The following is an 18,241-nucleotide window of genomic DNA, read 5'->3' as shown; positions in this document are numbered from 1 at the left end:
TTGATGGTGGAGACAGGAAATCACGGAAAGACGCATATTGAATGTGGTACTAAGTCAATACTCAATTATCATTACAGCTAACTGCCTCGAATGAAGTAGTTTGCCAATGCCTTGTAATGATGCTATAGTAACAGTTCGTACAGTTATTACATCGGTTTAATTTCATTTATTGGGCACATTTGAACGATAAGTTTGTTCCACATTTAATTCTTGTATCATCTTTGGCGCCTCTGGTTATGGTTTGAGATAGCCGTAGAATTTCGTAAGTGATTATTTCAGGTTATGTGTATCAGAACCAAACACTTGTTATTTTCAGTGAACTTGTGTTTCCGCATTGCGAGCAGGAGGTGACTAGTGTTTAGACAAACATATTAGTGCACATTACGTACCTGTTCTGTTCGGCAATTACGAAAAATACCAGATCGACGTGTGGGTATGTAATATGCTTGCAGTTTTCGTTCTGTCCGATGAAATTGCTAAATGTTTCCCGTGATTTAGCTAAAGAACCACCAGAAATTTTGATATGTTGTCTGTAATTACCGGCAAAGTGTCTATGTGGTGGTTGGAGAAAGTGCAGGTCAATGTGAAATACTCGGTGATTGACGAAAAAAGGGCCTCACGAAGTTCCCAAGTCCGCTGCATTCATATTGTTATATTTACTTGTGCATGCGAAGTTCGGTAACAATATTTGTGAAGGAAGGAATAGGGACGGTAAGAGTTCACTGTAATCTGATCTGTATTCGCCCGGGTTGTAGCGCAAACAGTTGTACTGCCGATACGTCAGATTCGCTAGAACACGTTAATACAGAGTATCAGGGATTGGTTATGTTGGTATGAAAGAGAATGCTGTAGAGGGAATTAATTGTGTTGCGTTTTCCATGGATTATCAATGTGCCTATGTGCTCCATAGTTTAGTAAATAGTGTTAACTGCTGTTTGTAGTAATGTGCACGTTTGTCTATGGAAGGATATGGGAAATGTAATTGACTCTGTAAGGCGTAATGGGTATGTGTAATTGCCATCGACAAAAGCATCACAAAACCACAGAACATTGTCATGGGTACGCTTATGAGAAAGTAATTTCACTAAGTCTTGTTAGAGGAATGTAATCGGTGTTAAATCTTGACAGTCAAGAATCATTTATTTTTCCATGCAACGTGCAGGCAGCAGTGTGTGTTTTTTAGTGACTGGGTAAAGATTGCAGCATTGCTCTATACTGAGTTGATAACGTTGAATATAGATGACTGTATAAGGAAACAGTTGTTAAAAATACATACGAAACTGACTGAAAAAAAGAAAGTTCTGTCTGTATGGGTGGATTTTCATGTTCTGCTTTTCTGAATACTATGAACAAATATGGGTTTATAGATTGATTGAAAGTGCAGCCAGTATGATTGAGAAATAATTCTTTTCTGCCCTTGCATACGTTGCTAAGAACATAATTATAAACCTCTTACATTATTCTATATATTAAGGAATTTGCATGATACATTGACAGGCTTAGATATACCTCGAGACACATTTTAATCTTTTATTCTTCATACGTAAAATTGTCTACAGTATATAGATTTGTCTGGTAAATTCACTTTATCTTAGTTGCTCCACATGACACTTAGAAATTTACGTGGAAAAAGCAAGATATGTCAGCTACCATATTCAGAATGGGATTGTATACCACAAGCAAATGCTACCAAGTAACAGAAGTAACTGTAAGCCATTTTTTTCCATTGTGTGTGGTTTTTGTTTTCTGTCAAATTGAGTTATGTTTTCCATTAATGACAGTGAGGCTTCAGAGTCCTTATAATCAGCAAGTTGTAAATCAGTTCTTTTTATCAGGTTCTTTGTTCCTCAGCCAGTTTTAAATTTTTAATATGCATTGACTCGTTTGCTGCAGCCAGAAAATGCTGCATGTGCACTATGTTGAATAGTAACAATTTAAACAATATCACTTTTGCTTTCTTGTTTTTCCGTGGATTAGGAGAGCACTCATGGACTCCAAGGGAACTAGTTGGCTGAAAAAAGAGAAGAATGAAGTATATGCTGAACCAGGCTCCTTGGTAAATAGCTTCTTGTATTTTTTACCATTGTTTCATTAATTTCTCTGTGCAATGTGGTGTGTAAACAAGTAGATTACCTTCCCTGTTGTTTGTCAGATGAAATATTTGGTACTGGCTGTTGGTTTTGATTCTTGACCAAATGAAGTTGTGACTCTTGGCTGTGCAACATATTTGCAATGGATTGATATCTTGTAGTATATAATGCTGCTCTCCAATATTTAATTTGTTTTAAAATTTCTGTAGCTTATTGTTAGTGTGATGTTGGCATGCCAGTAGTTAATGATTACAGGTTTGTTGTCTACTAGGAAATTGTCACATGTTCTTGAACTACTGTGGTGTTTGCAATCACTTGTTACTAATTAATTTTCTACTTTGAGATTTAGTTTGGTGTGTTGTTAATGTCTAGATTTGTTCCTTTCTTAGAAAGTGGTATTATTAATGGATATGATAAAGTAATATATGAGTAGGACTTTACGTGCTAGAGTGCAGGTGATTCAGCTGCTACTGTAGATCAGTTGTACGGCTTGCTGGATGAATTGATCAGATGCTCTATTTGTGGTCAGTTTTTAGGTTGACCATAGTTGCTTTCACAGACAAGAGGGGTGTGTGTGTCTATATATATATATATATATATATATATATATATATATATATTATTTTTGCTATTGCTCATCTAATTGGTTTTATGCACTCAATGTTCTTGTTAGCAATATTACTGTTCTTGATCAGTTTTTGATTTGGGGGTAGGTATTTAGAATCTATTAAGTATAGGGAAGTGGTAGGTGACAAATAGCTGTTGTTGAAATCCTTTGAGGAGCTTAAATACTATTAAATGAATGAGCAGTTGGTAGTGTAATTTACAACCCTAAAAAGGAAATGGTGGTAATGCTGATACTAAGAGTAAAGGAGTGGGAAATACGGAAGCGTCCGATCCCGCCCGTCTGCTTTGACCCATTATGTCACAAATATGGCGGAAACAAAAACACACACACTTTCCACAAGAAGCCTAATGACACTAACGGGACAAGTGCGGGAAATGGGGTGTTTTGGGTGGGGGCAAACTAAATACAAACAAATTTAGACGCCTTGCGTAGCTACAACGTGTAAGTGAAGACAGTCATGCATGAATACCCCCCCACGTCCCCAGGGGTCGTAATCCCTGCAACCCATAGAAGATAAAGATGCTTCAGTAGCTGATTAGTGCTTTTTGTCTTTTTTTTAAAAAAATCTCACGAAATAGAACGAACAGATCAGAAAGATAAATATAATAAACTAAAACTGAAATTGGAGGAAACAGATAATTAAAATAAGTATTAAGTGTTTTTAAATTTTAAAAAATCTCAAGAGATAGAACGAACAGATCAGAAAAGTAAATAAAATAAAACAGAACTGGAAACAGCCACACTTAAACCAAACTCCACGGTGTCATGACGTCACACACAACACCCTTATGTCACGGGTCAAAGCCGACGCGTGGGATCGGACGCTTCTGTCGACCCAAGGAGTGTTACAGTTTTAACTATGGAATGTTTGCAATGCTCTTTAACCAGTAGATTTTCACGTTACCACTCTAAATATTTGGTAACTCATAAATTACTTAAATGTTAGTATAATCACAGAGTTAAACTGTGTGGGCTCAAATATGACACTTCTGTAACACACAACATATGCCTACGGATTTGGTGCTCTTAAAATAAGTAATTATAGCAGAATGTCACTGTCAGCTTCTGGCAAATTTAAACATGCTAAAGCTACTGTTAGAGCCCACTTCTTGATTCAGTATTTCTGAGAACAGCAGGATTTGAAGTTGCCAGTGTGTGGCCATCAACATTCTACGGATAATTCTCTCCTCATTGAACTTGTTTTGAAAATATATTGTTCATTTCTTTCTTCATCAAAGTGCTGTAATTAATTTGTGTTTTTGTAGCTAGATCAAAACACTTGTGACCCTGTAAAGATGTCTTTGCTCTGAATCATTCATCTTGAAAGTTTATCTAGAAGCAGTGAAAACACAAATGTATACCCATGCTAGACAATGTCACGTTATGAAAGTAGCCTTTACAGGTTTTTGTTAGTGTCAACTGCCAAAGTCTGGGTCAAGTAGGACCTTCCCCGAAGGAAGAAAACCTTTTTACTTTCAATGTCTCACTTACCTTTCTTTCTATGGTGTGTGTAGTGTCTTGCTCATATTCAGGATGTTAATTCTTCTAGTGGTACTGTAGGTCTAGCATTGATCTCAAAATGTAAGCAGTTGCTAAAGGTAGGTCATCGTAGATTTAGCACACATGCCTTTGGTGTTCGTCGTCTTATCACTTCTTTTTGGAACAACTACAGAAGTGACGACTACAATGTACTTTCATATCATGTGTTACATCTGTATTGTAAATGTATCTGTTTTCCCATTAGCTCAAAGCTGTGTGATTGAGCAGTTGCTGTTCCAGCTTTTCATGTGAGGTTGTATCTGAACTGGTCCAACGGTGAAAAGCAAAACTCAGTTGCCGACAACTCAGGTGCCTCAGTTACATTTTCCAAACAATAGAGAAAGTAAAATCAAACACAGAAAATGTCAGGATAGAATAATGGTATACAAAGGGTACATTTGTACTCAACACATTGAGGGGGCCTTTGGTTGCAGGTAGGTAGAATCAATTGACTGCTAAATATTTAAGCTTTTGGACAAAGTCATTCATATAAAGTACAGAACACTAGAGCATGAATACATCTAATGCAAGCAGAAATCTGTTGGCGTGACTGGTGGTGTAAAGAGGTGCTGTGGGGTGGGAAGTGAGGGATAGCAGGGTAGGGGTGGAGGTGATGCTGTGCTGCCTGTGGGATTGGTCAAGGACATAGGGTGACAGAATAGGGCTTCCAGGTGCAGTGTTGGCAGGCTGTATGGGGGGTGGGGGGAGTTGTGGGGTAGGTGTGTGCACTGCTCAGTGCTAGAATGAGAGCAGGGTAGGGAATAGGTGGGGCGGAGCATACAGACTAGTGAACATTGATGCTATGGGGGGTTATGGGGATGAGTGATATGTTGTAGGAAGAGTTTCCATTTTGCACAATTTAGGAAAGTGCTATCACCCTCTACGATCACATCCCCCAACACACATGACTTTGTCACTGAACAGTACCTTCCCCAGTGTCTGACTGTCTCCTAACCTACAGCCCATTCCTGGTCGTCATGTTCAACTACATTCTCACAGACAATTACTTCTCTATTGAAGGGATGGCCTACAAACAAATCTACAGTACATCAAAGGCCAACTGTATGTCACCATGTTCTGCAAATTTATTCATAGCCCACCCTGAGGATTCCTTACTAACCACCCAGAATCACAAACCGTTCACCAGATCAAGATTCGTTGACATTTTGTGATCTTATTGGTTTGTTTATTGAACCTGATATGATTAAGTCCATCAGACCCTCTATTAAATTGGGCCATGGTTTCCCTTTTTATAGCATATTTTTCTGAAACTAAGTTTTAATATGGAAAATAGTATTACAATGATTTGAGTGTCTGAAGTAACAGTGTCAGTGAATAATACTATGAACTAAAAGTTAATACTGGCAGTATTTTTCCTACTGGAGTTGCTGCCACTAGTGGTTCTGGTAGTGGTGGTGATGAAAGAATTTGTAGGTGTGCAAGGTAGACTTTTTTCTGATGCAGTGTGTTACGGGGAAGGGAAATTTAAGGAGACTCCACCAGCTAAGAATATTGGGAAACAATGTGGTTTGAAGGAAATACTAAGGGTCACACTGAGGCGTGCACAGCCTAAAATTTCCTTTACAGCCTTCTCCCAGAAACGGAATCCCATGCCTTGCCTTGTCAGTCACAAATACAGAAGCGTCTGATTCCACCCATCTGCTTTGACCCATGCCGTCACAAATATGGCGGAAACGACCATACACTAAGACTCCAATATGGCGCCTATGATGTCATTACATAAACATGACCACTAACACGAAAATACAATTAAAAACCAACACACACGTTCCACAAAAACTAACGGGACAAGTGTGGGAAATTGGGGGTTTTTGGGTGGGGACAAAGTAAATACAAACGAATTTAGACACACACCACCATACTAAACCACACAAAACGACAAAAAAAAAAGACGGCACAAAACTACTCAAATTCCACTAAACACAATATACAGTGGAAACGGACACTTCACTTGATCTACATAGCTCAACAGCAGCTCCCGATCCCACGAATTGGAATCGAACATTTCCCTTCACCTCTTATCCTTAAGACGCCTCCACATACAGCCGTCCCTGATCAGAGATGCCAGAAGTTTAGTAAGCCGCGTTTCTTCACAACACACTGAACACTTACACTTCATCCAAAAATCTGAATAGTTGAAGAAATTTTATTAGAGACAACGCTCTGTCCCCCATCATCGCCGACAACCGAAAACTGTTGACCCTGCCAGTCATATCCATCCCTACCAAAGGCATAAAAAAAGAAGTTTACCAAAATTCACACACACCAATAAAAAAAAGTAATATTGACATGACAAAACCAAAATTGTTAACTCCCTGATAAATATTCCGCTGAAAGCACAGTCACTACCAATACCACACACGTGCAATGCTACCATGCAAATGAACATCATACGCCACGTAACACGCTACCCATAAACACACCACCAGAGAGCACCACCGATCGCATCAAAACACCTACAAATGCGCCGCTCTCATAAACTAAATTCCACACTGCCATGATATCACACACCACAATAGCCTTAAGTCACGGGTCAAAGCCGACAGGTGGAGTCGGAAGCTTTGGTCGACCCCCATCTCCCACATACTCCTAGAGTAGCACTCCCCTTGCAAGTCAGTACTACCCATGACTGAAGTACTGAATCAAATTTTCTGCCGAGATTTACTCTACCTCTCATGCCTTGAAATGAGGAATAATCTCTCCACCCTTCCCACAGTTGTGTTTTGTCTCCAATTGGACTGATGAAATATTCTTGCCCATCGCTACTCCAGTCCTGCTTCCAACCTCTTGCCTCATGTCTCATATCCCTGAAACAGAGCTACATGCAGGACATGCATGTTTCCTTCAGCCCTGTCAGACATCTCCAACACAAAGGCAGCGCTACTTGTCAAAGGAACCTTATGATTGGCAACTACCCGCCTGCAGCCACTGTGCTGTATCCTACATAGGCATAACTAAATCGCTCTGTCTGCAGGAGTGACCACTGCCAAAGTATGGCCAAGAAAGCTGGACCACCCACTTGCTGAAAGTACCCCCAGCATGATGTGGTTCACTTCAGTGACTGCTTCACAGCTGGCTCCAACTGGATTCTATCTTCTAACAAAACATATTATTTCCTGTAACCCCTCTAGACTCAGCGTATGCTAGTCCATGTCCTCTACACATATCCCTTAGCAACTCATACTCTCTCTGCCACATCCTTGCATGCTACACAGAGAACACATTATCTTTCCCCCACCCCTCCTCCCACTTTTACACTGCTATCCCTCTCATACCAAAAGCAGATGGTCATTCCCAGTTGCTGGAGACAGTGGCCATGTATGTGTTTGTTGTGGTCCTGTGAATGTGTTCTCTATTTCAGAAGGGCTTTGTCCAGAACCTCAATTTTTTAATACTGTTTCATTGTATTTGTCTGCAAGTCAGTATAGAAAGTATACATGCCAAATTTCATGTTAATGGGAAAGTGAACTGGAAAAAACACACCAACCAAATCTGCAAGAAAAGTCCTCAAGATTGTTCTACCTTGTGTGTAAACTGAGAGGAGTGTTTGGTTCAGATATGTGTTAATTCCCCTGATATCAGTAACATAAAAAAAGGTCCGTGTGATATGCTAGGTGGAACATATGGTGCTGTCTGTATTTTGTTTACCAGGCTTAGAATACTAATAGTTTTTGATATCTCTGACTCTGCTGTTGGCATCAGGGAGAGTGTTAAAGAATGTGTTCCCAGAAAGCAGTTTACAAACAAGATACTGTAAGTAATGCAAAAATCCACATCCCAAGTCATAGGCTAGCAAGAACAGGAAACTCTCAGTAAGTGAATGGCCTCAAAAATCTTACTTATTATTCCCTCCCTGCTTCATCCACATCATTTTAATATTTCAAAATAAAACTGTGAGATTGGCTGATAGGAAATTCATGTTGCAATTAGTTGTACTATATGGGTATTGTTGATTTTAATATTAAAGATTCTAGTTGTACCCACGGATTTCATTACACTACTGTTTTTTTATATGATGCGCATTTCGTATAAAATAGTTAATGATAAGTAAATAAAGATTATGGAAGTAGAAAATATGATTGAAAATAGCAGCATAGGAAAATGAAGTGCAAGATGCTAATAAATTTTCAAATATGTTGTCATTGATCATTCATATAACTTTTCAATCATTACCATTGAAATGCACCTTACTGTCACTGAGAAGGCCACTCTCTGAAAAGAATGAGTCATTTATTCTTTAGAAGTGTCATAGATGTATAATATTTGATACTTTTTTGTAATATATCTAAAATTGTCTTGTTAAAAGAACTCCTTGCAGATATTTTTTTACTATTCACCACAGGTTCAGTTACACACATCCACCATGAAAGTAAAAGAAGAATTGGATGAGCAAGTGAACCAACAGGTAAGTCTAGAATTTGTGTGACTGTATGAAATTAAGCAGTGTTATGTTATGCCTCAGTTTTGGTGAATATAATATAGATTGACTTGATGCACTTGTCCACGTTAGTCTACCCTCTACAAACCTCATCATCTCTGATGACTGTCACCTACTACATCCATTCGAACTTTCTTCTTGTCTTCATGCCAGTCTCGCTTTACACTTTTTACCCTCACATATCCCTCCATTACCAAATTGACTATCCCTAGATGCCTCAGAATTTGTGCTATTAACAGGTCCCTTGTGTTAGTGAAATTGGTCCCTATGTTCCTCCCTCATTTGTTTCGTCCACCCATCAAATCTTCAGCATTCTTCTGTAGCACATTTCAGATGCTTCCATTCTCATCTTGTCTGAATTGCCTATCATTTATGTTTGACTTCCATACAGGGCTGCACTGCAAATATCTTCTGAAAATATTTACATTAGATGTGAACAGTCCTCTTTATTAGGCACATGTTCCTTGATATTCCTAGTCTTCACTTTATTTCTTTCTTACTTCAGCCATTGTCAGTTACTTTGGTGCCCAAATAGCAAAAGTTGTCTGCTACTTTTAGTGTGTCATTTTCTAATTGAAACTCAACATTGACTGATCTATTTCAGCTAGATTCTATTGCTTTTATTGATGTTTGTCGTACAATCTCTTCTAGCAATACTATACAATTTTACTCTTCCAACTTACCTCCCACATATCCCTTCATAGACAATTTCAAGATGCTGGTTTTGTTGATGGAATTACATTGTCATTGGTAAACACACAGTTTCCTTTACTTTCCAGATTTCCTTCATGTCTTCCTTGTACAGAGTGCATATCAGATGTAGGCTACAAGCCTGTCTCATTTCCTACGCAATGCTTCCCTTTCATGTCTTTCAGCTCTTACAACTGGAGTCTGGTTTCTGTGGAAGTTGCAAACAAACTTGGGCTCCCTGTCTATTTATTCTGCTGCTGTCCAAATTCCAGAGTGCAGTCAACTCCACATTCTCAAAAGCATTTCAGTAAATCTGCAAAATCTGTAAACACAATTTTCTTTCTTTAACTCGTCTAAGGTAAGCCATAGTATCAGTATTGCCTTGTGTTACGTGTTCCTGGTACCCAAAGTGATCTTATTTAGGGTTAACCCTCTAAAAGCTTTTCCATTCTTGCAAGCATGATATATTAATCTGATGGTCTGGTCCGATAGTATTCACACCTGTTAGCACCTGCCTTTCTTCGAATTTGAATGATTACATTCTGGTTGATGTATAACTTTGTCAGCTATCTCGTATCTTGCACAAAAGTGGAATAATTTTGTCATGGATGGCTTTCCCAAGTATCCCAATAATTCTGAGGGAATGTCATCAACTGCAATTGCCTTGTTAAGACTTTGCTCTTTCAGTGTTGTATCAAATTCTGGCCATATCATAATATCTCCAGTCTTGTCTACAACTACTTCCTTTCCCCACTCTGGAGCAAGTTTGTTCCCCTTTGCCTTACAACCATTCTTGTTTAGCCATATTGCATGTTCTGTTAACATCATTCCAGTAATGTCTGTATTCCCTTTTGTCTGCTTAAATAGCCACATGTTTGTATTTTCTCTTCTCATCAGTTAAATTCAGCATCTCATGAGTTGTTAAGGTATTCATACTAGGCCTTACTTTTTACCTACGTTTCCTCCTGCCTTCACTGTTTCATCTCAAAGCTGCCTATTCATCACCCAGTGTATAATTACCCTCTATTTATCACTTGTTGCCTAATGCTCATTTTCAAACTATCAATGATTTTTGGTTCATTCAACTTACCCAAATCCCATGTACTTAAATTCTACTTTTACCATTTCAACAACATTACTCTGCAGTTAATAAAAACAACTCTAGCCAGAGTCCACATCTATCACTGGAAATGTTTTGTAGTTTACAATCCTGTTTTGAAACCTTCGTTTTTGACATTACATAATTTGCTTGAAACCTTTTGATTTCTCCATGTTATTCCACATACACAAGCTTCTTTCATGATACTTGAAACAAGTGTTTGCAGTGACTAATTCATGCAGTGTGCAAAATTCTACCAGGCAGCATCCGTCTTTCAGTCATTTATGCCATTGGATGTTCTCTTAACTATTGTGCATCTTGTTCCTACTATTGAATTTCATTACCTTCTAGAATTGGCTTTCTTCTTCCTTAGCTGTTGAATAATTACTCATCAAACTTTTTCCCATTCCATTCTTCTGCTGGTCTGGTTGCCATACAAATTTCTACCACTGTTGTATTTCCTTCATGCCTATTTCAGCTATGATAATTCATTTACATTGCTGTTGATAATAGCTTACTCGTGTTTCTATTTTCTTGCTAATTACTAAGGCTCTCCCTGCATGACTCCTGTTTGATTTTTTGTAGATAATCCTGTACTGACCTGACCGGAAGTCTTGTCCTTTCTGCCACTGCACTTCAGCTCTTACTACAATTGAATACAACCTATCAATTTTTCCTTTTTAAAGTCTCCAACCTTCCTAGGCTGTTGTTGTTGTCTTCGTCATCATCAGTTCAGAGACTGGTTTCGTGCAGCTCTCCATACTACCCTATCCTCTGCAAGCTTCTTCATCTCAAAGTACGTACTGCACTCTACATCTTTCTGAATCTGCATAGTGTATTCATCTGTTGGTCTCTCTCTTTTTTACCCTCCACACAGCCCTCCTATACTAAATGGGGGATCCATTGATGCCGCAGAACATGTCCTACCAACAGATACTTTCTTCTAGTCAAGTTGCGCCACAAATTCCTCATCTCCCTGATTCCATTCAGTACCTCCTCATTAGTTACATGATCTACCTATCTAATCTTCACCATTCTTCCGTAGCACCACATTTCAAAAGCTTCTGTTCTCTTACACACACACACACACACACACACACACACACACACACACACACACACAAATGCGCGCGCGCGCAGGGAGCTGGGACCACACTGCCAAGCTGTGCTCTCAGCTCTCTGAGACTGTGTACGAGTGAGTGTCTACTGCTGACAAAGGCCTTAATGGTCGAAAGCCTTAATTGTGTGAATCTTTTTATTGTGCCTATCGTGACTCAGCATCACTGCTGTATCATGAGTAGCAACTTTCCTTCTCTGGTATTGTTACATTCCATCCTGGATTTTCCATTGTTTGATGTTTGCTTCTATTCTCTTTTTGTTTAAACTGTTTGTCATCCATTTTGTCCACTTCCATACAAGACTACACTCCAAACAAATACTTACAGAAAAGACTTCCCAACACTTAAATCTATACTCGATGTTAACAAATTTGTCTTCTCGAGAAAAGCTTTACTTGCCATTGCCACCCTACATTTTATATCCTGTGTACATTGACCATCATCAGTTATTTTGCTCCCCAAATAGGAAAACTCATATACTACTTTGTCTCTCATTTCCTAATATAAATCCCTCGGAATCACTGATTTAATTCGACTACATTCTATTATCCTCATTTTGGTTTCGTTGATGTTCATCTTATATTCTCCTTTCAAGACACAGTTCCTTCTGTTCAACTGTTCTTCCAGGCACTTTACTGTCTCTGACATAATTAAAATGTTGTCGGCAAACCTCAAAGTTCTTATTTCTTCTCCATGGATTTTAATTTCTGCTCTGAATTTTTCTTTTGTTTTCCTCACTGCTTGCTCAGTATACAGATTCAATACCATCAGGGATAGGCTACAACCCTGTATCACACCCTTCCCACCTGCTCTTTCCCTTTCATGCCCCTCGACTCTTTATAACTGCCATCTGGTTACTGTACAAATTGTTAATAGCCTTTCATTCCCTGTGTTTGATCCCTACAACATTCAGTATTTGAGAGAGAGTAATCAAGTTAAAATTGTCAAAAGGTTTCTTCAAGTCTGCAAATGCTAGAAATATAGGTTTGCCTTTCCTTAATCTGTGTTGTAAGACAAGTTGTAGGGTCAGTATTGCCTCACGTTTTCAAACATTTCTATGGAATCCAAACTGATTTTTCCCAAGGTCAGCTTATACCAGTTTTTCCATTCATCTGTAATGTATTCATGTTAGTATTTTGCACCCATGACTTACCTAACTAATAGTTTGGTTATTTTCATGTCTGTCAACACCTTCTTTATTTGTGATTGTAGTTATTATATCGTTCTTGAAGTCTGAGGGTATTTCACCTATCTCCCACATCCTACTCACCACATGGTAGAGGTCTGTCAGGGCTGGCCTTTCGAAGGCTATCAGTAGTTGTAATGGAATGTTGTATACTTTCAGGGCCTTGTTTCGACTCGGGTCTCTCACTGCTTTGTCAAATTTATCATGCAGTGTCATTTCTCCCATTTCATCTTCATCTACATCCTGTTCTATTTCCATGATATTGCCCTCCAGTATATCACCCTTCTATAGACACTCTATATAATTCTTCCACCTTTCTGCTTTCTCTTTTTCGCTTAGAACTGGTTTTCCATCTGAGCTCTTGATATTCATCCAAGTGCTCCTCTTTTCTCTAAAGATCTCTTTAATTTTCCTGTAGGCAATATCTATCTTACCCCTAGTGATATATGCTTATCCTACTAAGATAAGTAATACTCCACACTCAGACATATAGACTGCCTGGCCTGCTTTTCCTGATAATATCCTCCTGAGTGGACTCTGTCTGGAGATCTGAATGGGGGACTATTTTACCTCCTGAATATTTTGCCTAAGATAATTTCTTGCAGTAGAGCTGTATGCTCTTGAGAAGAAAAACAGAGAGCTACAGTTCGCTTTGCTTTCAGCCATTTGCATTATTGGCACAGGAAGTTGGTTAATGCTACAAGACCAGGTCAGTTGATAATCGAGACCATTGCTCCTGCAACTACTGAAAAGTATTTTGCCCCTCTTGAGGATCCATGTCTAAGTTTGATATCTCCTCAGATAATACTTATTTGTGTTTGCACCTAACACTGTTTTCAGTGTTGTTAACATGCAAGCAACCCTGCCTTAGCAGTGTCCATGGTTCATTTGGGGTGGGGACTGTGAACTATTGTTTAAAGTGCTGTCTTTGAGCAGGAGCAATAGTTCTAGCATGTATATGTGTAGAATTACTTCATTATCTATATGAAGATAAATAACAATTCTGTGAGACTGCATTGATAGACATACAAACCAACAGATGAAAACTGTTGCTAGGTCTCAGATTTGAGGCTGTAACTCCTAGTTTCAGGATCAGTTACTTACACAATTAGCCTAACCAAGCATGCCTCCACCAAGGGGATTTCACTTGTGTGTCCTCATAGATTTTTGTCTTAGGTTCAGGATTTGAAGGTCAGTGGCCAGTCAATTATTTGGTAAAGCAGTAAGATACCATTCTCCATAAAAGTAGAAACAAGAAATGCATTTGGCACTTCGGTGATTTGTGAGTGCTGGCAAGTGTAAAAAATGTATTGTATAGTTGTCTGTAGCTGAGTGCATAGGATAATATTATAATAATCATAAAATTGGTGGTTCAGATCTCACTAAGTGCTACCATTTCTTTCAGTTTTACTTAAATTCCATATGTAAAACATATGGTAATTTTAATTCATGCTGAGTCATACTTTTCTAATAGTTATTTTTAGTTAAGTTACATAAAAATGCGAGTATTGTTAAAAAATTACATTTTGGTATAAAAATGGAGAGCATAAAATTGAAAATAAATAAATCTCACATGAATGTATCAAAATTTTTGTTTTAATATGTCAAATGATGAAAAAATATGTAATTTTTACCAAACCATTACAATTCAGTACATGTTAAATTTGCAGTTTGTTAGTAGACATGGAGGTTTTTAAAAAGTAGTAGTTCCTACTAGGAGATTTGAACCAGCAACTTTTTCATTAAGGCACTTTTATGCTATTCTTCCAATTACCAGCAATTGTGTTAATAAATAGGAAATGTTTTGTAGTAGGCAGCACTCAGAAGTCTTCTGATCTTCAAAGACAATTTTTTTTAGTTTGGTTGCTGCCTAGTGCTGGTTTAGGAAATTGATGTTCCAGCACTAAACTCCAAATACTACAAATCTGAAGGAAATTGAAGGGGATGATCTGCAAGATACCCTTTTCAGTCAAGTTCTTATTGTCGCAGGGATGTGTCCATAATGGTTAAGGGGGCAGCCCATAAAATGCAAGAAATCCAGGTTTAACTTATCAGTGCAGTCAAAATAAATTTTTACATCTGTTGTTAGACAAATCTCTAATATTAGACAGTCACTAGATCACTATGTGAATGTTTCTGATTAGCTTAAATCACCCGGTATTCAAAATTGTATTGGCTGATTGCTTTCAGCAGAACAGTTAGTGAATAGAGCAGTCAATTTTACTTGATCAATGACTGTAGGATTCATTTTCATTCATGCAGAGGAACTGTTTTCTTTCCAAAATCATATAGGAGAACAAAATTATCTGCTGTTTAGGTCTTTAGCTCCAAACATGTTTGCTGTGCCTCTTCTTACAACCTGAAATTACCTGTGCATTTTTCTATTCCCATGAAACACCACTGTTCCATAAAATAACAGTTCCATTGCCAGAGGTGATCCTGCAACATCCACTTGTTTAATTTCATCTGATGGCTGCCCCTTCAGGTCTAGTGGTCAATTGTGTAGAAAAAGTTTGGTTTTTCCTTCTCCCTCCTGTCCCCACTTTAGTCAATTATGTATGTCATTTTAGTATCTGTGCTGTAGTAAGAAATGTGAAATGCATTTTTATGTTCTTTAGTGGAGAAACTTTCTAAGGCAAAGCATTGTAATTATGTCTTTTCTGTTACTGTCTTCTGTTTTACTACCATCTGCATCATTGTCAACTATCAACTGTAGAGATGTCTTTGATCCCTTTTCTAACATTTTTGTTCAGAAGTTCTGGGGTTTTCGTTTTTTGTTTCATGTTTTGCAAGGTATGATGTTGCTTATAAATTAATGGAAGGCTTCTTATATAAGCTGTCTTGGTGGTTCTCGTATGTTCAACTTTTGGTTGGCCATGGGGATTCAGGGGATTTAGCTTCATTTGAATTTGCTGTTCAGATATCTGCTGTCATGTAACTATGTAATGTTGTTAACATTTGCAGGTCCTCACTGTATTCCACAACATTCCCCATGCTGGGTGTATTGGCTGTTATGTCATGTCTGATCACTTTATCAGGTTTGTTAGGCAAAAGTATGTTCCTGTCTTCCAGAGTTTGTTTTTAACAGTAGCAATCTGTGATGCTTCAGTAGTCCAGTGCTCATGTTCCAATCTCCGTATTTAGAGAATTTATTATTTTGGGCATGTCTATTACTAACAGAATAAATATTTTCCTGTTGTGTGGTTTTTCTAAACAGTTACACAGGCTAATTTTGGGAAAACATGTTTCATAGATTTTCACAGGAATTTTTGTTTTCACAGCTGTGCTAATGTCACAGGACATGGTTTTGAGATGAGAGTTCAGATTGTCCTCTCAAAATTTAGATCTACATTTTCCATGGATTCTCTAAATCTCTTCAATGAAATGGATGGACAGCATGGCTCATGTTATCTATATTTGGTCAACCTCATGTCATGTTGTACTTTTCTGATGTAATTTTCCTCCAAATCTTTTTCACTGTTTGAATTCATGCATCTTCAATTACGTAGCTAACAAGTATATATATCCTGTCACTGCAGTATGATAGAGGATTTTGATTTGAATACAATATTTACCAGACTATTTCTTAAGCATTAATGTACTATGGTGGGTGGATGTTGGAACTCAAATAGTTACTTTTTCCACATCACATTTGACACTTCAAAATTATTTTTTCCTCACATTTGATACTTACCTGCAGGCAGATTCCAAATTCCAGTAACATGCAATGAGATAAATGCAGATTTATCTCATTGTCCAATACTGATTTTTCATGATAATGTATTACTGCCTGTGTTCTGTGGTGCATCTTTCTAGTGGGTCCTCGGCATGGAATATCTGATTTTGTAGCTAATTATTTCAATTTTTCCTTCCAGTGTTGTGTACAATTCCACTGTTAGTTAATGAAACTCTGGATCTTGTCTTGAATGCATATACACTTTTCTAAGAGTAAGAGGATTGATTATTGAATGGGTGTGAGACTACAAATTCAAGTGTTCTGGGTTCCATCCCAGGCATCATCTGTCATTTTTTCACATGGAAATTGTCTATGTGGAAAATGACAGTTTCCATTCCAGTGTGAAGCTCTAGGTCCTCATGTAACTTTTTACTGTGTCAGTGAGTTCAAAAGTTGGAGGAAGCCAGTGGTGTACCACATCCAGTAAGACAATGTCTAACAGAGCACTAAGGTGTCAATAACTAACTCCAGGTAGTTGAAAGCTTTACTTTTACTTCAGGTTTGCATTAGTTTTTGTGACATTAGACATGTATTTTCCTCAGTACCAAAATTTGGTGACCCACACTTAGAGCTGCATTTACCTGCTTATTGTGTTTACAGGTGGTTTTCTGACCTAAAAAAATGCATTCTGCATATAACCTGCTAGTTGCTTAGTTTCTTCTTGACCATAGTGCCCTCATTGGCTTTGCAGAGGTACCCTATCATCTTCCACTGAATAACATAGGTCAGAAAATAGGGAGCTGAGATCATCATAAAATCAAAAAATGTTCTTATTGGAGGCTTCACCTTGGCACATTCATACAGGGGGTGGGGGTGGGGAGAGAGAGAGAGAGAGAGAGAGAGAGAGAGAGAGAGAGAGAGAGAGAGAGAGAGAGAGAGTAGTACTAATAGTAGCTGCTTGGCAAGGATGAAATAATTTCTGTTTGGTTGATATCTGATGTGTCTACCTCCAAAGTAAACAGAACTTTGATTTCAAATGTTCGTCATGTTTTTCTGACATTTCCTACATCCTGTAGGACCTCCTCAGTATGAATCAATTGGAATGAAAGTAAATCTAATTTAATGTGACACATTTTCTTGTTGCCTAATGCCAGTAAGTGAATACATGTGACAAATAGCTTTTTAGCCCCACTTGATGTGTAACACAAGCACAAGAACAGAAGCTTTGAATGTGCCATTCTTTCTTTCTTCAGTTTCTTCAAGATCCACCAAGGATTGTAATGCCTAGTCCTCGTATAAAGCAAGACGTAGAACTGAAACTGGATTTAGATGGCATTGAGCATGATGTAAGTTTTCACTTCGGTCATGCATTGTGCATGAAGTACTGTATGAATATCATGAAATGCATTGGGTGCAGTAAATTCCAGTGATCATAAATGATGAAACATTAAAACCGAGGATATTAGCACTTCTCCAGAATTTTTATAGTATTTCAATTGACTGTAGGTATATTGTTCTGTTGTGTGTAATGGTATTTGAATGAAACTTGTAGGAAACATAAGTTTATTAACTGTAACACATGGTAATTTTATTGTACATGTAAATAATAAATGTCTCAAATTTGTTCATGGAACAAACGTACCTAATAAGACATCTTTGCAGCAGCTGTCAATTTATTTGTCTCTGTCAGAGTTCTATAATAGAAAAGATGTAAGAGGTAAAGCAATCAACTGTAAGCAGTATGTTATCAGATAAG

At 38.0% G+C, this 18,241-nt stretch overlaps 1 protein-coding gene across 2 annotated transcripts; it reads left to right on the top strand.

The window, feature by feature from the left end:
- Positions 1–1,741: 1,741 nt before the first annotated feature.
- Positions 1,742–18,092, top strand: LOC124720512. Of its 2 annotated transcripts, XM_047245871.1 has the most exons (4): positions 1,742–2,056; positions 8,621–8,683; positions 15,774–15,847; positions 17,739–18,092. In XM_047245871.1, exons 1-4 carry the CDS (start codon positions 1,988–1,990, stop codon positions 17,764–17,766), a joined length of 234 nt encoding a protein of 77 aa, XP_047101827.1. In that variant the 5' UTR covers positions 1,742–1,987; the 3' UTR covers positions 17,767–18,092. The 2 variants fall into 2 exon arrangements, with proteins under 2 accessions (XP_047101827.1, XP_047101826.1); XM_047245870.1 differs by lacking the exon at positions 15,774–15,847.
- Positions 18,093–18,241: the final 149 nt, after the last annotated feature.

Source organism: Schistocerca piceifrons, chromosome 11 (genome assembly GCF_021461385.2).
Source record: "Schistocerca piceifrons isolate TAMUIC-IGC-003096 chromosome 11, iqSchPice1.1, whole genome shotgun sequence".
NCBI lineage: Eukaryota > Metazoa > Arthropoda > Insecta > Orthoptera > Acrididae > Schistocerca > Schistocerca piceifrons.
Note: the sequence above shows the minus strand (reverse complement) of the source record. Positions and strands in the feature narration are given on the sequence as shown.

What these genes read in the sequence shown, in the direction of transcription:
- LOC124720512 (XM_047245870.1), top strand. Translation starts at nt 1,988, where the DNA reads ATGGACTCCAAGGGAACTAGTTGGCTGAAAAAAGAGAAGAATGAAGTA. An exon ending in ATGCTGAACCAGGCTCCTTG is followed by an intron (nt 2,057 to 8,620) that starts GTAAATAGCTTC and finishes TATTCACCACAG; the next exon opens with GTTCAGTTACACACATCCAC. An exon ending in ATGAGCAAGTGAACCAACAG is followed by an intron (nt 8,684 to 17,738) that starts GTAAGTCTAGAA and finishes TTCTTTCTTCAG; the next exon opens with TTTCTTCAAGATCCACCAAG.